This window comes from Pteropus alecto, unplaced genomic scaffold (genome assembly GCF_000325575.1).
Source record: "Pteropus alecto unplaced genomic scaffold, ASM32557v1 scaffold215, whole genome shotgun sequence".
Lineage (NCBI taxonomy): Eukaryota > Metazoa > Chordata > Mammalia > Chiroptera > Pteropodidae > Pteropus > Pteropus alecto.
Window position 1 is genome coordinate 494,630 of NW_006436287.1, and position 24,072 is coordinate 518,701.

At 47.1% G+C, this 24,072-nt stretch overlaps 2 protein-coding genes across 8 annotated transcripts in view; both read left to right on the forward strand.

The window, feature by feature from the left end:
• The window catches only part of HINFP (histone H4 transcription factor), a 10,871-nt gene extending 3,843 nt beyond the window's left edge, over window positions 1–7,028 (forward strand). For 3 of the 6 annotated variants that reach the window (XM_025047329.1, XM_025047328.1, XM_025047330.1), the window contains exons 2-10: window positions 1,802–1,983; window positions 3,353–3,582; window positions 3,827–3,938; window positions 4,119–4,271; window positions 4,687–4,869; window positions 4,951–5,071; window positions 5,155–5,293; window positions 5,387–5,511; window positions 6,055–7,024. In XM_025047329.1, coding sequence (XP_024903097.1) covers window positions 1,812–1,983; window positions 3,353–3,582; window positions 3,827–3,938; window positions 4,119–4,271; window positions 4,687–4,869; window positions 4,951–5,071; window positions 5,155–5,293; window positions 5,387–5,511; window positions 6,055–6,478 — 1,659 coding nt within the window. In that variant the 5' untranslated portion in view covers window positions 1,802–1,811 and the 3' untranslated portion in view covers window positions 6,479–7,024. Of the gene's footprint in view, window positions 1–1,801; window positions 1,984–3,352; window positions 3,583–3,826; window positions 3,939–4,118; window positions 4,272–4,686; window positions 4,870–4,950; window positions 5,072–5,154; window positions 5,294–5,386; window positions 5,512–6,054 lie in introns of all 6 variants that reach the window. The other 3 variants (XM_025047327.1, XM_015589956.2, XM_006912605.3) reach the window with 3 other exon arrangements.
• A 6,068-nt stretch (window positions 7,029–13,096) lies between these two features.
• Window positions 13,097–24,072, forward strand: part of ABCG4 (ATP binding cassette subfamily G member 4) — a 13,890-nt gene continuing 2,914 nt past the window's right edge. Inside the window, exons 1-13 of one of the 2 annotated variants that reach the window (XM_025047324.1) lie at window positions 13,097–13,798; window positions 14,389–14,638; window positions 19,043–19,160; window positions 19,277–19,409; window positions 19,544–19,594; window positions 19,812–19,957; window positions 21,111–21,234; window positions 21,362–21,476; window positions 21,671–21,813; window positions 22,466–22,531; window positions 22,679–22,777; window positions 23,003–23,171; window positions 23,268–23,368. In XM_025047324.1, coding sequence (XP_024903092.1) covers window positions 14,401–14,638; window positions 19,043–19,160; window positions 19,277–19,409; window positions 19,544–19,594; window positions 19,812–19,957; window positions 21,111–21,234; window positions 21,362–21,476; window positions 21,671–21,813; window positions 22,466–22,531; window positions 22,679–22,777; window positions 23,003–23,171; window positions 23,268–23,368 — 1,503 coding nt within the window. In that variant the 5' untranslated portion in view covers window positions 13,097–13,798; window positions 14,389–14,400. The remainder of the gene's footprint in view (window positions 13,799–14,388; window positions 14,639–19,042; window positions 19,161–19,276; window positions 19,410–19,543; window positions 19,595–19,811; window positions 19,958–21,110; window positions 21,235–21,361; window positions 21,477–21,670; window positions 21,814–22,465; window positions 22,532–22,678; window positions 22,778–23,002; window positions 23,172–23,267; window positions 23,369–24,072) is intronic. The other variant, XM_015589937.2, reaches the window with a different exon arrangement.

A 24,072-nucleotide genomic window follows, 5' to 3' on the forward strand; every position in this document is an offset into this window, starting at 1 on the left:
AAGTAGTTGACATTTTCTCCCAATAGGGCTTCACTGTTAATCTGTGAGCAGCCCAGCAAACCCATATATACCCCAGAGTGTTAAAAGTGACTGGATTCTTCTTGGGGGAGGGGCAAAGGGGTTTCTCTGGTAAGCAAAATACTTAGATTAAAAAGGGGTTTCTCTGGTAAGCAAAATACTATACTATATAGTTTAGTAGGTTCCTGTTCTTGTAAGCATGAAGGATTTTATGCATTCTCACTTTTTCTTCTCAGTTTATAGCAGAGGCCTTTTTCAGAGGTCCCACCTGTCTCATATAGGCCAGAGGGAGCAATGCCCCACTCCCTTCCAGGGTCTACCATGGTGGGGGCAGAGAGAATCCTCAAGGAGGAGGTGACGCTTGGGACAGAGTTAGGGCTTCTTAGTGCCCTCTCTTCCCTCAGAACTTTTGCTTGCAGTATGATCCTTTGCTGTTCTGTGTTTTGTTTTCATGAGGGAAAGTATTGTTCCTCATACTCTGCTCCTAGAACTGCCTGCATCAGACTGGGGTGCTGAGTTATAAGTGCAGATTTCTAAGCTTAACCCCAGTCTTCCCAAATCTAAACCTCTAGGGGAGGGGCTGAAGAACTCTGCATTTGTGTTCATTATTAAAGATTGAGAACCGTTAGTTTTTTATTCAGCTTTCTTCAAATATTTATTACATGGCTAAGCATGGCTAGCATTATACCTGAGGTACAGTATCTACTAGACAGATGTGGGATCTACATTATAGTTCAGAGGATGTTAGGGGTTTGGTGGAGTAAACCACTGGATAGGCTAGGCACAGGCAGCTTGTATGCCACTTTTAAAGTCTGGCAGGGGACGTATGACATGATGTAGTAAGAAATAAGGAGCTTCTGGGCTCATTTGTAGACTGTGTGGATTAGAAAGAATGTGGACTTTAGAGTCAGCCCAACCTGACCCTACCATACTAGTGTGTGGCCTTGAGCAAACCATTCGACCTTTCTGAACCAGTGCTCCTTCTCTATAAATAAAGTTAAAAATAGTGCTTACCTTATAGGATAGTTAAATGACAATATAAAATGCTTAGTATGATGCTTGGCATATAGTAAGTGTGAAATTAAGAAAGGTTTTGTTACCCTGTTTTGAAGCTGACCATGTTCAGGAGTAGAAGAGTTAAGTTACTTGGCTAAAGTCATATAGCTTGGTGGGCCTGGGAGCCTGAATTTGAATTCTGGTTCTCCAAAGCCATCTCTTTGAACCTGAGCATTGTTCTGCCTCCCATAGGAATAATTCCTTCTTGGCGGGTTGCTCTGAAGCTTCATGAGAAAATGTCTGTTAAAGCAGCGGTCCCCAGCCTTTTTGTCACCAGGGACCAATTCTCCTATGAGAATCTAGTACCTGATGATCTGAGGTGGAGCTGAGGCAGTGCTGCTAGTGCTGGAGAGCAGCTGCAAATACAGATGAAGCTTCGCTCCTTGCCTGCCACTTGGCTCCTGCTGTGTGGCCCAGGTCCTAACAGACTACAGACTGGTACCAGTCCACAGCCCGGGGTTTGGGGACTCCTATGTTAAAGTTCTTAACTCAGTGCCTGGCACATGCTCAGTAATGTTAGTTTGTGCTCTCCCTTCCTGAGAACATCAGACAGCTTCCAGGAGTTTGAGGAACTTCTTGCTACTCCATCCTTATTGAAAAAGCTCAGGGTTTCTCACAGGTCACTGGAAAAATGCCTGCTGGCTCTAGGCAGGCTGCCCGCCCAGCTGTTTATCTTCATCTACACTTAGGTAGAATCCTTGCAGCTATGGATTTCTTCCTCCTCTAGGGTGAAGGCCATGCCGCCCCCTGGGAAGGTTCCCCGAAAGGAGAACCTGGGGCTGCAGTGCGAGTGGGGGTCCTGTTCCTTTGTATGCTCAGCCATGGAGGAGTTCTGCGAGCATGTCACTCAACACCTGCAGAAGTACCTGCACAGCTCTGAGGAGGAAGAGGAGGAGGAAGACCTGCTGGGTAAGGGAGCAGGATATGGGAAGGGCTCAAGGGAAAGTGGAAAATCTGACTTTCCTTTCTGCAGAGGGAGAAGGCAATCTGGAATAATGGTGATTTACTTCCCTAATTGCTTTTTTTGTTTATAAAAACATTGTAGACTTCTTACAGAAGACTCATCAACAAGGATTTTCAAAATCAGTCTGCCATCTTCCCATCAGAAGGCAATTACAGACAGTACTTTAGTGAACATTCTTTTTGACCTCTCTATACATAAATTGGATAACTATTGTTTTATTTTTTTAAAAAAAGATTATATTGTTCAAGCTGTTGGCAACCTGCTTTTTTTTTCATTCTCTGATAGTGTTTCACTTTTTTTCTTTTTTTTTTTTTTTACTATAACCACCAGTTAGGAATACATTTTACATCACAACCTTGTACACAAAAGTTAAAAAATACTTGAAACAATATTTGCCTTTATTAAATGCTCTCTGAAGTGTGCTATCTTATTCTCTTTCATTAAAAGAAAAAGTATGGTTTGTAATCCCCTAAATTGATTTCACCACCCACTAATAGGTCACAATACTGTTTGAAGAACTTGTTCTGTAGGAAGTGCAGAGTCAGCTCTCCTTACCCCACCTCAAATTCTGTTTGAAGTCTAGTGACTGTGAACTATAATAATTTCAAAGGTTAAGTAATATACAAAAGAGAGGATTATTATATTTTTAAATATAAAGTAAACCCCTAAAAAGCATTGAAAATATGGTGCTTAGAAATGCTAGAGAGATAGGAAGTGGGTTGGAATAGTTTGATGGACCTTCCTGGAGAAGATAGATCTTGAGCAGAATATGGGGGGAAGGAGGACTTGTCGTTTGACAGGAAGGAGTGGGAGGTGTCCCTCATCAGGAAGCATCTTCAGGAAACAGCAGAAACTCAGAGCTACAGACACCTGCTGCCTCTGAGTTTCTGGCACTGGGCTGTGCACACACCATCCCTTCTGCCTAGACCACACTTCTCCAGCAAGTTTACAGATACCTTTAAGATCACAACACAGGGACACTTTCAAGACATCTCTGTCTCCCTTAAATTAGCTCCCTCCCCTCTTAATAGTTCTTATGACTGGTTGCAATTTAATATTTATACATGTGATTATTTGATTAATGTTTTTTTCTCCCTGACTGAAAGCTGTGTAAATGCAAGGACTGGGACTTTTTACTGCTTATATCCCCAGCACTTGGTACACGATTAATGGTGATTAAATACTGGTATTTGCTGAATGAACTGGTAATTTGGTCAGAGTCTGGCCTTTTGACTTGCTGCTAAGTGCCACAGGTGGAAGGAGAGCTGAGCTTTGGAAAGTATCAGACTCTTCTTTCTAAAATCCTTTCTGCAGAGGAAGAATTCTCCTGCTTATGGCAGGAGTGTGGCTTTTGTTCTCTGGACAATTCTGCTGATCTCATCCGCCATGTCTACTTCCACTGCTACCACACCAAGCTGAAACAGTGGGGGCTGCAGGCCCTGCAGAGCCAGGCCGACCTCAGCCCCTGCATCCTGGACTTCCATAGCCGCAACATCATTCCTGACATCCCTGACCACTTCCTGTGTCTGTGGGAGCACTGTGAGGTCAGCAGGCAGTGCTGGTAATAGGGGTGGAAGGAAGTTTTGGATCTTAACTCAAGATGCCTTGACCCTTTCAGCGATTCCCTATATTCCCGAGATTCCTTCATTTCTTGGTAGCTCCCTTGGTTAAAAGTTTCTGTCCCCACCAAGTAAATTTGGGAGAGAGCCAAGAAGTCCCGTTTGGACACATAGGGGTATGAGTCCCTCCACCCACCTCAGTCCTTACCCCAAGTTGCTCCTGGCACAGAGTTCCTTCGACAATCCTGAGTGGTTCTATCGGCACGTGGAAGCACACAGCCTGTGCTGCGAATACAAAGCAGTCGGCAAGGACAACCACATGGTGCTGTGTGGCTGGAAAGGTAGGGCTATTCCTTAACTTCTGGCCTCTAAAGAAACCCTGGGGTTGCCAAGGGACCAGGGTAACTAGGGATGGGACCAATCCGTCAGGGCAAGGGTGGCAGCTCTCTGGAGAGACTTGGGGGTACCAGAGCCTACCCTGCGGGTTTGCGGCTGGAGACTGACCAGGCCTTCCTTCCCAGGCTGTACCTGCACCTTCAAGGACCACTGTAAGCTTCGTGAGCACCTCCGCAGCCATACCCAGGAGAAGGTGGTGGCCTGCCCCACCTGCGGGGGCATGTTCGCCAACAACACCAAGTTCTTAGATCACATCCGTCGCCAAACCTCCTTGGATCGTAAGCAATCAGAGAAGAAGAGTGGGAGTGGGTGTAGGCTGTCTTGATTATGATGGGGATTGGCATATTCTCAGGAGAGGAGGCCACCGAAGGTATCTGCAACTTGGCTACATTTACTTTTAGAGCTCAGTCACCTGACACAGTCTCTGTTGACTCAGATTCGTTAGACATTGTTATTTAGGGTTTACTGTGTGCCCTGTCAGTTATCTCAAGGAATCCTCACAACGGCCCCATGAGGTAGGTATCTTATTCCCCTTTTTGTAGATGAGGAAACTGAGGCTCAGAGAGGTTAAATCACTTATCTGAGATCACACAGCTAGTAAGTGGTCAAGGTGGGATTCTAATTCAGGTTTTCGACTTCAAGTCACATGCTATGTTCTATCCATAGTTCCCTAAGCTCCCCTTATCTCCTTAGGTTGTTCCCTCTGTCTGGGATGGTTCCCCTCTCTGGGACTCGTTCTCTCTGTGCCTCTCCGCCATCCCTCACAAACTACCCTTTCTTCTGCCTGCCCCACCCCAGAGCAGCGCTTCCAGTGCTCGCACTGTTCCAAGAGATTTGCCACTGAACGCCTGTTGCGAGACCACATGCGTAACCATGGTGAGTAGTTGGCCTCCCCCAACCTCCCTGCCTACCACCCATGGATCCACTGGCCCTCACCCCCTTCTCTGCTCCTCTCAGTGAATCACTATAAGTGCCCTCTGTGTGACATGACCTGTCCGCTGCCATCCTCCCTCCGCAACCATATGCGCTTTCGCCACAGCGAGGACCGGCCCTTTAAATGTGACTGTTGTGACTACAGGTAAGGGGAATCAGGGGCCAGAAAAAGAACTTGTGTTCCAGAGTCCCCCATGCCCTCCAACCCCTCCTGACCTCTCCTGGCAGTTGTAAGAATCTGATCGACCTCCGGAAGCACCTGGATACCCATAGCAAGGAGCCAGCTTACAGGTGTGATTTTGAGAACTGCAGCTTCAGTGCCCGATCCCTCTGCTCTATCAAGTCCCATTACCGAAAAGTACATGAAGTGAGTGGGGCTGGTGGTGGGAGAGGGCTAGCAGAAGTGTCAGTGGTACCCATAGTGAAGAGCTGGCTTCACTCTTCCTCCCCTCTCCATTAGGGATACTCAGAGCCAAGGTACAAATGTCATGTGTGTGACAAATGCTTCACAAGAGGCAACAACCTCACCGTGCACCTTCGCAAAAAGCACCAGTTCAAGTGGCCCTCAGGGCACCCTCGTTTTCGGTATGTCTCAATCTACCCTAGATTCACACATTTTTTTCCCATACCATTTCAACAAATTCCTTGAATTTGACAGTTCTTTGATGTCTACCAATTCCATTAGGCTCAAGGAACCTTGAGAATGGTGGAGCAAAGATTATTTTCTGATTTTTGAGTCCAAGCTACAGTGCCAGACCCAATAAATGGGCCCAAAGGCCTTCAGCCAAAACTAGAACTAAAGCCTAGGGGTCCTGATCCAGAGCTCCATGGTCACCTCATAAATCCTTTGACACTTATACCTTCCAATACAATTTCATTTTTCCTCCCTCTCTCACCTACCCCCTCTCTGGTTTCTACATAAAATTTTCCATTTTGAGTAGTGATCCTTCCCTCTTGTCTTTTCTTCTACATATTCCAATAAAGACCTTTTTGTCTTCAATGCCTATCATGTAGAGCCCTAGGGCTTCTTCCACCCCTCATATTTGTCCCTTACCTCGCCAAGCTCCAGGACATTTCTGTAGCCCCCTGCCCATGTTTGCTGCCTACTTTGTGCTCCTACTTCCCTAGGTACAAGGAACATGAAGATGGCTACATGCGGCTGCAGCTGGTTCGCTATGAGAGTGTAGAGCTGACACAGCAACTGCTGCGGCAACCACAGGAGGGATCAGGCCTGGGAGCCTCACTAAATGAGAGTAGCCTGCAGGGCATCATTCTAGAAACAGTGCCAGGGGAGCCAGGACCCCAAGAAGAGATTGAAGAGGAAGTAGAAGGCAGGAGTGTTGAGGGGACAGCCCTCTCAGCCTCTCAGGACACCCCCAGTCCCGTCATCCACGTGGTGAATCAGACCAATGCCCAAGGCGAGCAAGAGATTGTCTACTATGTGCTGTCTGAAGCCCCAGGAGAGCCACCCCCAGCTCTTGAGCCTTCCTCAGGGAGCATCATGGAAAAGCTTCAAGGAATAGCTGAGGGGCCAGAAGTCCAGATGGTGTGAAGGATGCAGAGCCTGATCATTCCTACCCCAGGCCCTAGGGTTTGAGCCAGGCTGGTGGCAGCGCCCTTACGGGCAGCCCTTGCCAATGTATGACTTTAGGAGTGGTGCTGAGAGTAGTGTGATTCACTCCGGATCTAGCTTGAAATCATTCAGCAGACTTTAAGGACTTGCTAGACCACATTTTGTCGGATCCTGAGGAATTTGGATTCATTGAGGGGACACCCTGGTTGTGTGTGTTCTTGTAGAGGAAGCTAGTATCGGGCTTAACCATAACCCCTAGACATGCTGGAACAGTGATTAAAAACCCTTAGTCAACTTGCATTTATTCCTATCTTTAGGGTTTCTTAGGCCCAGGGATGTCGTGTAACTGGTCCTTGCAGGGGACCATAACCAGCCAAGGCATTATGAACCAGGTAGCCATTTCCCTCTAAAGGGTTCCTCCTACAACCCAAGGACTTCCATGTTATCCTCAGGGCTGGGGCTGGAGGCACTGAATGTGTGTGTAGCAATTGTTTTTGGTAATAAAAGAATCACTTAGGCTGTTAACTCATTTCTTCTTTGTGTTTGGTGGCAGTTAACTAGGTGATAAGATAGAGCTACCCAGAGAGGACTGAGTATGATTACAATTTCAAAAATATATGTATATCAAATTCTGGTCTTAATTTTCTTTCAATTTTGGTACCCTTTTCTTGCTGGTGCTCTAAGCACTGGCTTAGGCTGCCCCTTGAGTAATCCAGCATTACTGATGGCCATCCATTCTTCGGTTGAGCAGCACCTTCACTGATAGTGAAGAGGGCCTTCTCTATCAGTCTTATCAGTCATGCCCACACCCAATCTATCTGGACCGTGAGAACATCAGAAGAGATTCTGGCTTGCTACTATGTGTGATTCCAGTTCAGGAGGAGGGAATCTAGGGCTCAGCATGCATGGGTTAGCTAGCACTGGGCGAGGAATGAGGGATTATTAAGTCTAAGCAACCAGAGACCTGTGGAAGGATATTAGAGGCTGGGGGTGGGTGGGAGTAGACCCCTGGGGCGGGGAAGGAAACTACTAATTTGACTGCCTTAGAGTTTCATCAGGAGTCAGGCCATGAATCAGATCAGACATCATGGTATCTAAAGATTAAGGAGATACTCTATCTTACTCTTTCTCATAGAAGTGAGAATAGAATATAGGTGGCCCAGGAATGTGGAAGCTCATGCTCCTTATGGCAAGTCCACAACTTCAGAGAGGAGCACAGAATTGCTGAGTGGGTATAAAAGAATTCTCTGAAATGAGAAATGGAAGGAATTGTTGTAGGGAATAAAATCATTTCTGTAAGATGATGTAGGGAATAAAATCATTTCTGTAAGATGATGACCTAGTGAATATAGGTATTCAGTGAAAGGTGAATGAATTTTGCTCAAGATCTGAAATTCCATGGTGTGCTTTAGGAATGAAGAGCATACCATTTCATGTACAGTAGCAAAGGGATTTGAGACAGGGGAGGTTGGCGGAGACAAATCTTTTTCATACGTTGCTAAATAGCTTGAATTTCTTGACTGGCCAAGGAATATATAGGGTAGGTAGATGAAACTTGGAAAGGAATAGAGACACATTTTAGTGGAGAAAAGGGATGGATGGGAGTGGATGTGGATTTAGTTTATGGGAAGTGAGACATGAGAAGGATTTCATGCCTGCTGGTAGGAATTAAGGTTACTGAGGGGTAATTTTCTGGATTAAGGAGATTTATAAGAATTGTCAAGTTTTAAAAATGCCATTAATAGATTTAGGAGTGAGATATGTCACCTTATGACTCAACTGAGGTTGAAGATCAAGATCAGGCAGTGGTAACTAACATCCAGATACATTTCTTTTTAGCAGATACCAGCACCCTTGGAGCAGAACACAGACCACTGGGTTGATCCACATCCAAGGCCTGATAGCCAAGATGAGGATTGCTTAAGGCTAAGGAGCTGGGTAATTAGAGCAGCTGGAGAAGGATCGTGAGATCCATGCTGGACAGGGAGGCCTTAAGAGACTGGAAGGTAGTAGTTAGAATCAAAGCATTGAAAGTTCCAGCGAGGCTTCTGAAAATTGAAGGGCAGAAGGGAAAAGTTGTGGTCATAAAGGAGACATTTTTTAATGGAGCTATTCAGAGTCCAGAGTATGTCCACAGAAAAGTAGGCTACTGAGTGGAGACAGAGATCGGAGTAGAGAGACCAAGGGAAATAAAGCATTTTGAACACCTACCAGCAGAGGCCTTTCTATCCTACTCTCCAGTAAAGTATGCCCTGTAGTAAGAAGAGAGTAAATGGGCCCCAGAAAAATGCTGAGCAGATACCTGGTCTGAGGCTGGTGCAACGGAAAGGATACAGCTAAGGAGTTTGGTGGGAGTTCAACTTCTAGAGGAAGGAAGGCAGCAAGCTGAGACTGGAAGGAGAGGAGTGTATGGATTCTTAAGAAGAGAGACTCTTGGCCAGAGAGCCTTGGCATTCTGCAGCTTTGGAGTACCCATCACTTCTTATTAAAAGAAGATGGCGCTATATAGCAGGAGAGGGATAGAGAAGAATTACACTTTTAAAATATACTTTCATATTGCTTGATTTTGTTATATGTTATACTCTTATTTTGAAAACTTTTTTAAAAAGCAACAGCAGGGACTCTGAGTTGTAGTTTCCCCTCCGCTGCTTGGTCTCAGTGCCTATGCCCAACTTCACTGCCAGCCTCTGGAGGGAGAGGGCTCCGTCAGGCTCCTCCTCTGTCTACCCTTCCCAGTTCTGGGCTGCATTTCTCCAGGTGGCCAGAAGAGGGTCCTTCCATGGACAAGGACACTAAAACCATTCCTTCCCAAGGTGAAAGACTTAACGGTGGGCAAGGGAGGTATGGTAGATGAGTGACCTGGGTGGTGGAAGTGGAACTACACTACATTAGTTCCAAAGTCCTCAGTCCAATTTCTTTTCAGCTCCCATAGAACCCTGACACTCTCCTTTTCCCATAGGTTCATAAATCTTACTAACTGCTCCCACAAATCCTCACCCAGAGCAGCCTGTATCAGATTAGCTCCTGTCACTAAGCTGAGATGGGAATTTCTGCTTCTGTTTCTCTCCTCTTAAGCCAATTATCGTCAGCCCTTACCTGTCTGGGTCTATGGAACCTTCCCTGAAAGGAGGCTCTGTTTTGGTGGTTGAAGGAGAAGGTCTGGGTGGAATTGGGGAGAATCCTAGAGAAAGAAAAGGATCAATCTCAGAGAATGGAAGAGGTCTCTTTGGGGAAAAGGGAGAGGGTCCATCTGGGCATTGATGGAAAGTCTGTGGTGGGAAATAGGTTTGTTCTGGAGATAAGGAGGTCTAGACAGAGGAATGAAGGTTCTTGAGCAATGGTTCTCAAACTGGTCCTCAGACTGGCAGTATCGGTATTACCCAGGGGCTTATTAGAGATGTAAAGAGTCTGGCCCCACTCCAGACCTACTGAATCAGAAACTCTGGGAGCAGGGGCCAGCAATCAGTTTTAACAAGCCTTCCAGTTAATTCTGATGTGTGCTAAAGTTTTAGAACCAGTGCTTTTGAGTTACGAGGTCTCTTTTAGGAGTTAGAGGTGTGTGTTCTAGAGATTCAAAGGTCTGTCTGGGGGATATGTGGTGGGAGTGGGGGAATATCTCTTAGAATGGGGAGGGTGTGTCCTAGGGGACCTCTAGAAGGTTGGAAAGGTTTCTATCCTAGAATGAGAAGAGGTCTATTTAGAGGAATGGAGATGGATCTGCTTTATAAAATGAGAAGGTGACAATATTAGGGAATGAGGAAGTTTGACATAAAGTCATGATTTAGAATCACTAAGACTTGGATTTAGATCCCTGGATCCGTCATAGTAGCTGCGTGACTTCATACTTGTACTTAACACTTCTGAGTCTCAGTTTCCTTCTTTGAAACCTGGGAAGAAAATATTGACCTCATAAAGTCATGAGGACTGGTTAGACCATTCAGTCAACAGATAGCTACTGAGTGTGTTTTCTGTGTACAAGTTCTGAGAATACGAGGAGGAAGAGACAGCCCTTTCCTCAGAGATCATATCTCTATGCTGGCTGCCTAGCATGTGGTGGGCATTCAGTAAATATAGTTTCTCCTCCTTTGCCAAGGAAATGGGAGTTTCTTCTTGGGGAAAAGAAACAATCATGAACCATAGCAAGTCTGACCTGGAGAGTAAGAATGTGTATGAATAAAAAAAAAAATCATCTATTACTAAGTATTTGTATTTGAACCTCATAAAAATCTTTTGAGGCAGATACACAGGATTTTTATTTATCGTCACCATTATACAAATGAGGATCAAGAAGGTGGAAAGATTTGCTGAAGAGTATAAAACTAGTAAGAGAACCAGAGAAGAAGGAGGAAGAGGGAGGTAGACGGAATAACAGGGGTCAAATATATGGTGACAGAAAGAAACATAACTATGGGAGGTGAACACACAATGTAAATATATATATGCCTTACTGTTAAAATGTACAGCTGAAACTTATTGGATTTCATTAATGTCACCATAAAAAAATTAAAAAAAAAAAACTAGTAAGAGATAATGCCAAGGTTAGAATGTAAATCTTCTGACACAGAAGAAGATCTGTTCACAAAATGGGGAGAGAGTGTCTTAGAGAATGAGAAGGCCTGTTCCAGGAAAGAGAGAGGACTTTAATGGGTGGATGACGGGAGTTCTAACCTAAGATATTTTGGTAGTGGCTCTCAACTTTGCCTACCCAGTGGGATCAGCTGGAGAGCTTTTAAAAATACTAACGCTTTCATCCTACCTTAGAGATCAGCATTAACTGGTAAAGTGTTATCCAGACATCTTTTAAAAAAAAGTCCCCCAAGTAAAGCTAATTCTCAGCCAAGGCTGAGGACCACTGCTTTGGGGCATGGGGTGTGAATTCCAGAGTGTGAAAAACTATTATAAGACTTGGAAATGTTGATCTCTGAAGATGGGGAAGTCTGCCTTCAGGTGGGGGACAGTGTGTTCCTAAGAAATGGGAGGAAATTTTCCTGAGAATTGGAAAGTTGTAGATCAAGGAATGGAGGTGGGTGTCATTAGATATGGAGATTATCTTGGGAGAATGAAAAGCCTTGCTAGAAAATGGAGAGAGATGGTTGATTTGGGAATAAGGTTCTGAGATGCCTATAGAAAAATGGGTAAAAACAAGGACTTTAGGGTTCAGGCCCTGCTCTGCTATCAACTAGATGTGTCCCCTTGGGCACATTGCTTAAATTCCCTATGCCTCAGTTTCTTTATCTCTAAAGTGAGATTGTAATACCTGCCTCATAAGGATATTGTGAGGATTAAACGAGATAATGCCTGGTCCATAGTAGTTGCTCAATAAATGCAACTGTCGGGGCATCTGTAGTAGAGCACTGGAGGTGTGGGGGGAGGAAGACATTTTACTCCCAAGGTTCTTTCAGATGGTCTAATAATCAAATAGACATGAGGCAGTTTAGCAAGAGAAAATGACCACGTAAATACATACATATGTATGAGAACTCTACATATGTGAGAGAATCAGAGACTCCACATACATGAGAGATTCAAAGACAGAATGGGGAAATATATATGACATCCTGAGTTAGGGATGAGGGAAGGTGCCTTGGGGGTCATTGCAGGATGATAAGAGCAGATGTTTGGAAATTAGAAGTTTGCTTTGTCCTATAGATAGGTTAAATATATAGATATAGATATAGATATATAGATATATCCGATAATCTGTTATTATGGGAAGGTCTCTAATTCAAATTCCTCTAGATAGTTAAGGGTGTGTGTGTGTGTGTTTCTCTTAAGTCTACAGGGTCTTTGTTGCCTTTAGCTCAGAAAAATTCACATACAATTCACAGAGGCACATCTTGGCGTAAGTCATTCTGAATTCCTACAGAGGTTACCTTGGAGAATCAAGGGTCCATCTAGAGAAGGAAAAGGTGGTACTTTGGGGTATAAGGTGAGGGGAAGTTAGGGAGGGCTAGCTCCAAAACCCACCTAAACCTCACAGTTATGGGGTAGAACCTGGAGATGTCCTGCAGGGGCCGACAGCCTCCAGGCTGTGGAGAGGCTGGAGGGGGAGGGGAGGTGAGCAGGAGAGGTTTGACTGCTAGTAACCTCTCAACTGCTGCAGTGAGGAGAAGCCTCAGTGGTGGTGACAGCAGCAGCCTCCCTTTCCATCTGTCTCTGCTGTGTGACAGGTGGGAATTTAAAAGCTCAGGTCACGGTATCTCAGCTGACCTACTTGCCTCTTGAAGACTGGGGCTGGTGCAGACAGGAGCCAAGAGGAATTGCCCAAGAAACAGAGCAGGGGAAAGCCTTAGGAGTGCTCTGGGGACCTATGAAGGCTTATGGGATGAGGAGAATGAACACGTGATCAGAAGATGCCACAGGCATGTGCCTGTCTTAAAGGCCTGTGTTTACCTGGGAGAATAAAGATTTCTACAGTTGGAGCAGGCTGAACTGTGGGTACCAGTTTAACCTTGGAGCTGCCTGCAAGCTCTCCTAAAGCAGCCACCCTCTGTCCCTTCTTAAGTAGTTTCCTTGTTCTTAGGACAAGGTGGGGGAGAGGGGGGAGGAGGATGTCCAATACTTGCTTTAAAAGCCTTTTTATGTAATTTGGGGATTCTCTCGGGGAGAAGCCTGAGCTCAAGGGCAGGAACTGAGGGAAATTGATTGGGAGACGGGGTGCAGACCTGCACACAGCTTTACAATCCCTTGAGAGTGATGGAATCTTCATTCCAATCCTCCCGACTACCACCACCGCTATTGTCTAGTCTGTAATCCAAGGACTTCAGTTCTCCTTTCCTCACTGCCTCTAAATCAGCCCTTTGCTGCCAACTCCTAGTCCTGGGTCCAGAACTGCGCCCTTTGGGGCCCTCACGTCACCAGCGCTGCTCTCCTGTTCGCCATCCTCGCGCCCGGCAGGCTGCGGGCGAACGCGGGCCCTTTAAGAACAGCGGTACCAGCGATCGGTAGCTTAGTGGAGAGCGCAGTCGCCCGGCGGGCTCAGGAGGACAAGGCACTGAGGACCAGGCTCGGGGACCCAGTGTGCACAGCCCAGGCGAGTCAGCGCGCGCCCCATCCGCCCATCACCACCTGTCATCTCTCCTCTGACCTGAGGCCGGGGCCCTCCACTGCAGCCCTCCCCGCCCCGGCCCCGCCCCAGCCCGGGCTGCCGGGACCGGGAGCCGGGACGCGGGTGCTGCAGCCAGAGTCAAGTAAGGAGGGATCGGAGTCACCACCCCTGGCCGGTGACAGCGCTAAGCATCTCGGCTCCACACCGGCCCCGGGGCACGTCAAGGTGACTAGGCGAGCAGAAGATAGGAGGTGGGTAAACTCTCCAGGAGGGGCTTAGTTGGCTGTGGGGGTTTTAAATCCCAGCTGAGCGCCTGTCTTTGGGGGAGCGTGCGGGACCAGGGACGCAAGTATAGGAGCTGGCCAGGGAATCGCGCCCAAGGATGCGGAGAGGCCCAGAACCTCCTCTTCCTCCGCCTTCCCCTGGTCGATCCTGCGCTCACTTTATCCTGATCTCTCAGCAGTCGGCCTCCGCCGGCTGGCCCTTCTTCCGCCCCGCCCCCTAACCATCCAGTCCCCCGGGGCTGCTGGCCCGCGGGTAAGGAGATTAGAGTCGCCGCCGGGGGGAGGGAGCTGGTGACGGCTTCGAGGGGCCGGGCTGGGACCAGCCTGGGGTTTGGGCTGCCTGGGACCGAGGAGAGGTCGGGACTGAACGTTGCTGCGCCGCGTGTGGGGGGCGGGGAGAGGGCAGATGCTCAGGCAGTGGGAAGTGGGGTGCTCCCAGTAGCCGACCTGCCCTGAGAAGAAGGCGGGGAGTGGGAGGGAGGGCAGTATTAGAAAATAAGGGAGCTTTGAGCCGGGGCTTGGGGTCTGCTGGAACTGAGCAGGCCCTCTCCCTGCAGGCTAGTGGCGTGATGGCGGAGAAGGCGCTGGAGGCCGTGGGCTGTGGACTAGGACCCGGGGCTGTGGCCATGGCCGTAGCGCTGGAGGACGGAGCGGAGCCCCCTGTACTGACCACACACCTGAAGAAGGTGGAGAATCACATCACCGAAGCCCAGCGCTTCTCCCACCTACCCAAGCGCTCAGCGGTGGACATAGAGTTCGTGGAGCTGTCCTATTCTGTGCGGGAGGGGCCCTGCTGGCGCAAACGCGGTAGGGAGCAGCCTGGTGGGGAGCTGTGGCCACCCTCTTCCCCCAGTGAGTTGCTTTTTCCAGAGCACAAGGCCTGGGTGTCCCCTGTTCTGCAAGTCCTGCACCAGTGGGCCTTGTGGGAACACTAAAATCTTAGGCTCTCACTTGTGAATGCAATTGAGGTACCAGAGTCCACCTTCCCTCCACACCTGTGAGCACTTGAGACACTGGGTTTAATTGGTTATTGAAGCTTTCTTCTTCTAAGTTGACACCATGACCTCTGGTCCTTGAGTTTTTCTTATTTACTTTTAGATTGGATTCCTGCTTTTGAGTGCTGGCATGAGAAAGTGTGAGGGTGGGGTGTTGCAGGGGTTCTCAGTGTTTAGCAATATCCTTTTACCTACAGAACACTGCTAATTTTTAAAGATGTTCTTAGTCCTATATCTTACATCATTCTTGCCTAAGTTCTCTGAAGCAGGGAGGGTGAAGTTTTGGCAGGATAGATGACATCCCACGTTACTAATCAGGAAACTGAGGCTCAGGGAAGTTGAGGAACTTGACCCATGTCACATAGCTAATAAGTGGCAGTGCTGGGACCAGAAGCCAGGTTTTACAGCTCTCCTTTCATTGTTCTGTCAACATAAGAATGTCCAGACCTATAGAAAAAAATTTATGAGTTTTTTTAGAGTTTATTTGAGCTAAACTGAGGACACGCCCCGAAGCAAGACCTCAACAGATTGAGAAAATGCTCCAGAAAATGGCAGTTTGCAGTTCTTTTTATACATTTAGAATCAAAGGAAAGAACATAATTAATTGCTAGTATAGTAGGGAGGCGGAAGAAAGCAAAGTGGGGAAATCTCTGGAATATAACATTTACAGTAAATAGAAAACATCAAGGACTTTTGGTTCATGTGCTCTCATGAGGGTGGTTAAAGCTTCCAGGGTCTGGAAAGGATTACTTTGGCATTTCAAAGGTGTGTTAACGTAGATGCACAGAAAAAATGGACAGGGCTCGCTTAAGGCAAAAACTGACCTTTTACTAAGGAAGCTATAGGTAGGCCTGGGGTGTGACTACCCACCAAGACCTGCTCAGTTAGGAATTTATGACCAGATCACCCTGAGCGATCACTTTTGTTTACCTGAGCTTGTCAGGCTTGCAAAGTGGCCCCCTGAGCTTGTCAGATTTACTACATAGCCCCCTCTTTCGTTCACAGTTCATTTCTTTCTCTTAACTTTCCTGGTATAGCATTCCCATCTCCTCCTCTTTTCCCCCATCAGGATATATGGGTAAGGTATGGGGCTCTGAGTTCCTTCGAACCCTGACCATCCCCTGCATCTCATGCCCTGGGCAGCTTGAGCTAGGAATAAAGAAGCTGTTTTTTGTTTTGTTTTGTTTTGTTTTTTTCCCAGAACCTGGGTATGGGGCCAGGGTGGATCTGGGACATTGTTCTTTGAGGTTTAAGAAATAGATCTGGGGTACTTCCGAGCAGGGCTGAGCTTGAGCTGTCTTACATTCCCCACCCTTACTCCAATGAGTGACCAAAAGCTCACAAGACCCAAGCTAATGGAAACTGAGGCATCTGGACTTCTTGCCCAGCACCCTATCCCTAAGTAGCCTCTCTCAGTCCTGAGATCAGCTCTGGGCAAAATGGGGAAGTAGCTGTTAATTTCTTAGCCCTCATTTCCTCTCAGTTTTAAGGAGAATGAAGATTAAAAAGAGACGCGGCTAGATGGGCCAGCTGATTGCTTCAACCCACAAGCTACAAAATTGGCACCCCTGACCTGGCTCTACCCTCCTTTTGGCCTTACCAGCTCCATTTTGCTCTACTGTCTATTTTGCCGACTCTTCCGTCCCTAACCCCTTCCCCTTTTTCTGCCCTCTGTCTTCCTCTCTCTAACTTCTCTTTTCACTTGAATCCCTCTCTCCTTCTGTGGAGAGCAAAAACAATTGCAGGTAAGCAGAAAGGGAAAAGAGAAAGGGGTGTGGAGAGAGGGAGATGTCTGTCTTTTCCAGGTAAGGATTCATCACCAGTCTCCCCTAATTATTTGTGATGCTTCTTGTTTTCCATAACACTTTCCTATTAATTATTAATTACCCACTTAATATTCACAATAACCCTATATATCCTTGGGAGGAGATATTACTATCATTATGTTATAGATGAAGAAATGGAGGCACTGAAAGATTAAGTGACTTAAAATTACCAAGAGAGTTATTGACTGAGGCGGGGCTAGAGCTCTGGTGTTTCTCTGCTTGAAGGCCTGCCTGGTAGGCCCCTTCCACGCTAAGCAGTTATGGTATAGCAGAAATCCGAAGACATGGGCCACTTGTAAGCTGTGTGACCTTGGGCAGACTGCTTACCCTCTCTTGGCCTCGCTTTCCACATCTGTAAACTGAGATGATAAGAATACCCACTGCTTAGGCTTGTTTTGAGGCTTAGTTGAGATTTTATCTGTAAAAATGCTTTGCGAAAGGCAAAATGATATATTCGGCATCATTGTTTAATCTAGTGCTTGGCTGTGATTAAATGAGGGGAGGTTTATCATTGCCAGTTTCTTCCCCTGCGAAAGAAATCACTTCCTAAGAGTGGCTCTGAAAGGCATATGCTGAGGTACACAAGCACACATCTTTCTGACTGATGATGATGATGACTGAGGCACAGGGCTGGAACCCATGACTTCCCTCAGTAAGGAACTTGCTGTGTGACCTTGGGTGAGTCACTGGATGTCCCTAGGCCCCAGTTGCCTCATTGATGTTGCTATTGCAGCAACTGAGGTAATGAGCTTTGTAGATTGTAAAGCACCATTCGGGCAGTTGGTATGATCAGGACTCCACAGTGGGCAGCAAATCCCCTTCTGACAGGATGTCCCAGAGTGCTGTGGTAGGAGGGTGAAAGATCACATCCCTTCAGTGTGTCTGCTAAGGAGGTAGAATGGAGAGGGAATTGGGTTCTATGGGGGTCAGAGAGGGTGGTAGTGAACAAAGTACATGGTAGGGAATTGGTGTTTCAGCCTCACTGAGGCAGGTCTGCAAGCATATTAGGCATGGCTGGCCTCATTGGCTTCATCCTTCTTTTCCACTTCCTTGTCTCACCAGGTAACCCATGTTGTCTCTGCTCTCTGCTCCCTGGATTGTACTACGTATATGTTCTTACATGGCAGAGCTTTTCCTCTCAAAGCCTGGAGAACCTCTGCCTTCCCTTCCAATTTTGGAATGCTTCTCATTCTTTAAGACTTAGCGCAAATGCCACCTCTTCCATGAAGCCATTCCTGATTTTTCCCTTGCTCCTCTACCCTCGTCAATTCACATTGTCTGCATCCTCATTATGCATTATTTATACTTTTGTTATAACCTTTATTTTATCTTTTCTTAGATCCATAGATGTTTTCCATCTTTTTCACATAAATTATGACCTTCTTGAGTGCAGGAGCTATGTCCTAATTTTTTTGTCCAGTGTCTGTTACAGAGCTTGGAATGTAGTAGATATCAATAAGCATTAGTCAAATAGAATTAATAATAAAATGTCACTTTTTTTTATAGTGTATTCTATGTGCCAAGCACTGTTATATGCTTTATATATTATCTCATTGAATCTTTATAAAAGCCCTATGAGATAGGTACTATCATCCTCATTTTACAGATGAGGGGCCTGGAGCTCAGAGAGGTTAAGCACTTGCCTGAGGTCATACAACTGGTAAGTGTGGAGCCAGAATTTGAACCTAGATCCACCTGACTAGGTGAATGAAAGATGAGATTTTCCTGGGCCAAGTTAGGGGCTGCAGAGTCAAGCATGGTGGGCAGAGAGAACACAAAAAATAAGGCCTTTTGAGAAAGAGGCCAAAGCTCTGAGAACACATATTCATAGAACAAACACTTAATGAGCATCTAGTACACACCAGACAGTCTGCTGAGGTTACAAAGATGAGTAAGACACAGACCCTGCTCCCAAGGAGATCACTGGCTAAGAGGCTAGCAGAGGTGGGGAAGAACAGGCACAGCAAGTAACAAGCATGCTGGCATATGAGAAGTGAACACAGAGGACACTCAGCCAGCATGGGATGGATCATTGGGAAAGTCACTTCCTGAGAGAGTGACTGCTGTGTTTATAGGAGATGAACAGGGTCTTCTATAACCTTGATTCCCCTCTCCATGTCCATTCATGAAATGTAGGGTTTTTTCTCCCTTGGCCTTCAGAAGATATTGTCACCTCTGATACTTTGACATTAGTAGTAGTCATTTCTGTGGGAACAGGATGAGAGGGTTTGGATTATTGTAGGAGCTCTGAGGGGTTGCTCCTCCATCCTAACCAATTCACACTGAGTAGGGAATGCTTATTTCACTGATAGTCATGGTTGCTTCTAAAAGTTTGGAATACCTCCGTTCACTGTAGCCATTGTCAAAAGTTCTTTCCTCCCTCACTTCAGGTTATAAGACCCTCCTCAAGTGCCTATCAGGTAAATTCTGCCGCCGGGAGCTGATTGGCATCATGGGACCCTCAGGGGCTGGCAAGTCCACATTCATGAACATCTTGGCAGGATACAGGTAAGGACTAGGCTTGAGTGGAATGGGTGCAGGACTCAGGAAGAACGATCCCCTGGGGAGCACAGAAGGTGTTCTGAAGTATCCTTGACTCCCATCCCCAACTGATGTTCTTGCAGGGAGTCTGGAATGAAGGGACAGATCTTAGTCAACGGGAGGCCTAGGGAACTGAGGACCTTCCGCAAGATGTCTTGTTACATCATGCAGGATGACATGCTGCTGCCACATCTCACAGTGTTGGAGGCCATGATGGTGAGGGCTGGATTGCCATCTCATCTTCCCAGTTGCCACTTCTGTCTACTGTTCCCGTTCTCCTCATTGGCTAAGGGGTCAAGGCAGAGCCCCCCTACTATACATATCTGACCCATCTATTCTCCGGGCCCCAGGTCTCTGCTAACCTGAAGCTGAGTGAGAAGCAAGAAGTAAAGAAGGAGCTGGTGAGTGGGGAAGGGGAAGGAGGAGGGGAAGGGAAGGGAATGGGAAAGCCATCCATTTTGGTGTTACTGAATTCTGGGCCCAGAGTTGGGGGATGTGACAGTGGTGGCCAAGGCTGGCACATTGGACTTAAGGGAGGTGTTTATTTAAACTGGGGTGATGCCCAGGGAAGCAGAGACTCTGAAGCTGATCTGGGGTGGGTGGGGTGGGCTGGGCTAGGTGACAGAGATCCTGACAGCACTGGGCCTGATGTCCTGCTCCCACACGAGGACAGCCCTGCTCTCCGGAGGCCAGAGGAAGCGCCTGGCCATCGCCCTGGAGCTGGTCAACAACCCACCTGTCATGTTCTTTGATGAGCCCACCAGGTAGTTCTCCCCCTCATCTCCCACTAGGTTGCCCCCTCTCCTCAGCCCTGAGCCTAGGCTGGAGGCTGCATCTGCTCCACTGCTAGAGACTAGAGCCTGTGTTTGCAGCCTCCTGGTGGCCGGATAAGGGCTTATTCTGCATCTTCATCCCTACCAATCCTGTTGCCATAAAGGCCCTATCCTTCACCCAGGCAGAAATCCCAATGTCCTCCTTGACTGATACTTCCCTCTTCTCTCCCTGACAGCCAATCAGTCACCAAGTCCTGTTGATTCTCCCTTCTTTTGCCATCTCTCAGATTCGCCCCATCTCTATCCCTAGTGCCAGTGCTCAAGTTCAGGACATCAACTCTTGTCTGCATTTCTGCAACAGACTCTTATTTCCTCATCTCCAGTTTCTCCAAGCCAATCTTTTCTCCAAGCTGCAGGCAGAGTGAACTTTCTAAAAGACAAGTCTGATGATTCTCACTCCCTTGCTTAAAAACATGCAATGATGCCCATTTGCCCTCAAAATAAAGTCAGAGGATTTAAAAGGTTCTGCTCTGAACCAACTTCTCTGGCCTCACGTCTTGCTTCATGCTGTCTTGTATTTTATGCTCTAGTAATATTGAATTGCTCATAATTCCTTATTCAAGCCATGTATTTCATGCCTCTAAGCTTTGCACATGCTGTCTTCTGCCTGGAATGCCCATTACCACCATGCCTGCCTTTCCACCTTCACCTGGCTTAGTTCTGTCTTATTACAGACTCAACTCAGGAACCTTCTTTGACTACCCTGCAACACCTTTGTACAGCATAGCTGAATTCTCTCTCTTTCACTCCATGTTTCCATAGCATGTTCCACATTATCTCAAATGATCTGTGTATTTATCTCTCCCTCTTGACCAGAGTCTATGTCTTACTTATTCATCATTGTAATGCCAGTGCCTGGCATTCAACATGTGCTCAGTATAAGCTTGTTAAACTGCACAATGCTTTGGGCTTCTCAGTACCTCCAAATGCCTGAATCTTACAGTATGTACACGGTATAGGGGTAGCCAGAGTAACCCCTTCCTGCCAGCTCCATCCTCTTTATAGTAGCTGCCCAACCCTAAACATTCCTTTCTTTTGCTTCTGCCCATCTCACCCCACTCCCTGGTGGCCTCTCTCTGGACAGTGGTCTGGACAGTGCCTCCTGTTTCCAAGTGGTATCCCTCATGAAATCTCTGGCCCAGGGGGGCCGTACCATCATCTGTACCATCCACCAGCCCAGTGCCAAGCTCTTTGAGATGTTTGACAAGGTGAGTGTCTCTGGTCCTCAAAAATGATTGGTGTGTGATAGGAAGAGTGAAGAGCTTCAAGAGAAGTGTGGTGGGGCCTACCTGGCCCATTGGTCTTGTTTTCTTCACCTTTCTCTTTCCGACTCAGCTCTACATCCTGAGCCAAGGTCAGTGCATCTTCAAGGGCATGGTCACCAACCTGATCCCCTATCTGAAGGGGCTTGGCTTGCACTGCCCCACCTACCACAACCCGGCTGACTTCAGTAAGTGGGAGACTGTTGGTAGGGGATGGGATATGATGCTGGGGCCAAACCAGGTGACTTGGGTCAGGCACTCAGGCCTCCTGGGGTCAAAGATCTTACTATCACCTGCTTTCCCCACACATCCAAGGAGGGGCTAGCTTGACCTTGGGAACCAAGGGTAGAGCTCAGCTGAGCACTCCCTTTTTGTCCCCCAGTCATTGAAGTAGCCTCTGGTGAGTACGGAGACCTGAACCCCATGCTGTTTAGGGCTGTGCAAAATGGGCTGTGTGCCATGGCTGAGAAGAAGAGCAGCCCTGAGAAGAATGAGGTCGCTGCCCCCTGCCCCACTTGCCCTCCGGTAAGTAGGGGTGAAGAAGGCAGAGTGTAGAGTGGGGGCAGGGAGAGGGGACCATGACAATGGTCCTGCCAAAAGGCTATCCCCCAGAGGCATCACAACCATTGGGTATTAGAATAGACCTACTATTAACAGCTGTGTGACTTTGGGCACCTTACTTAAACCTCTTTGAGCTTCTGCTTTTTTGTTCATTTATTCTTTCAGCAAATTCTTACTGAGCATATATAGTGTGTCATCCCCAGTGTAGGCACAGTACCACCTGGTAAACAAGACTGATGCTGTCTCTGGCCTCATGGCCACTGTAGATTGCTGTCATCTCTAATCTGGAGGTGATGATACTTACCTCACAGAGTTATTGGGATGACTAAGATCACCATGTAAAGCTCTTTGCACTGTAGCTGGTTACAACTGGCATTTGTTTAATGCCAGTTTTCTTTCTTAAATGAGATACTATAAGCCTCAAAAAACCAGAAGTGTTATCTTATTGTTGTCATCGTTATTATCGTTGTTAAAAAATATTGTGAAACTGGTGGCATAAAGATACTATACCCTTAAGGTAAATGTTTTTCAATAAATTAAAAAGAAGAAAAGTTACTGATTTACTAGTTGCCCCTGTGGGCATCCCTGACTCCCTTTCTCTCTCCTCCCTCCCAAGTTTTTACCCCTTATCATGTGTCCCTCTGAATCTCACTCTGATTCACATCCTGAGGCCAGCTTCCAGGTACAGAACTCAATGGTGGAGACTTCTCCTTCAGTACATCTGGAGGACCCTTTGCCTTGGGGAAGGGCTCAGGGGTTTTCCCATTCACTGGGCTGGGTACGCAGTGGGTGGATATGTAGGCTTACCAATCCAATTTTCTCTCCCCAGGAAGTGGATGCCATTGAAAGCCACACATTTGCCACTAGTACCTTCACACAGTTCTGCATTCTCTTCAAGAGGACTTTCTTGTCCATCCTCAGGGACACGGTGAGGCTTCAAGTTGGAGGAGAGGAGGCTGGCAAAGATCTAGCCTTTGGGGGCATAAGATCTCAACAGCTGGGATGGGAGTGGGGTCCCTCCCCCAGCAGCACCCCCCAGTACACCTATAAGTCTATGTGCCTGTGAGGGTGGCTCCGAGTTCCTGCTCTAGTGTGGCTGCCCATCCCTGGCCTGTGACCCATCCCCTCTCCTAGTGATGACCCAATCACACAGGTCCTGACCCACCTGCGGTTCATGTCCCATGTGGTGATTGGCGTGCTCATTGGTCTCCTCTACCTGCACATTGGTGACGATGCCAGCAAAGTCTTCAACAACACCGGCTGCCTCTTCTTCTCCATGCTGTTCCTCATGTTTGCTGCCCTTATGCCAACTGTGCTCACCTGTGAGCTGAGCTGCCCTGGGCAGGGGTGGGGATGCTGGGGCATGGGATAGGAACCAGGGTGTCAGCCAGCTATGTTTAATCTACCTGTGTCCTTAGTCCCCTTAGAGATGGCGGTCTTTATGAGAGAGCATCTCAACTACTGGTATAGCCTCAAAGCATATTACCTGGCCAAGACCATGGCCGATGTGCCCTTTCAGGTGAGTCTCTTCCTCCTACCTGCCTGCTGCCTCCCTCCTGTCTTGCTCCTTCTGTCCTTGCTCACTGGCCTCCCTCAACCTTGTCATCTGTCATCTTTTCTTTACTTCTACTCACTTAGCAGATAAGTGGTGAGTACCTACCATGCACCAAGTTCTATGCCGGGCACTAGGATCACAGCAGCGAACAAGACAGATATAGTCTTAACCTTGTGGAACTTATGTTCTAATGGTAATGGATGACAAATTGAAAATAGTGAAAATAGTAACACTACAAATGACTCTGTAAATCTTATTTGAAGCAGTAGAGAATAGCGTTGACTCTGGAGCCTTACTGCTACTTGTTAGCTGTGAGATGTTGGGCAAGTCATCTACTTTCTTTGCTTCAGTGTCCCATCTATAAAACGGAATGACAGTAGTATCTACCTTGGAATGTTTGTGAGAATTGAATGCATTAATACAAGTAAAGTACTTAGAATGGTGCTTGGCACATACTAATGTCCCCATTAAGTGTTAGCTGTTTTGGGTTGTTGTTATAGCACCCTGTTTCAAGCACTAGGGCCCTGTAGGGGGCGCCTTTTTACAAATTAGAAAAAAGCACCCCTTCTTCAGGGTGGATGTTGCACTGTGCCACAGTACATGGCTTAGTGAAAAGAGCACAGCAGGATCCCAGCCTCTGGCTGCCTCTTGGTTGGGTATCCTTGTGT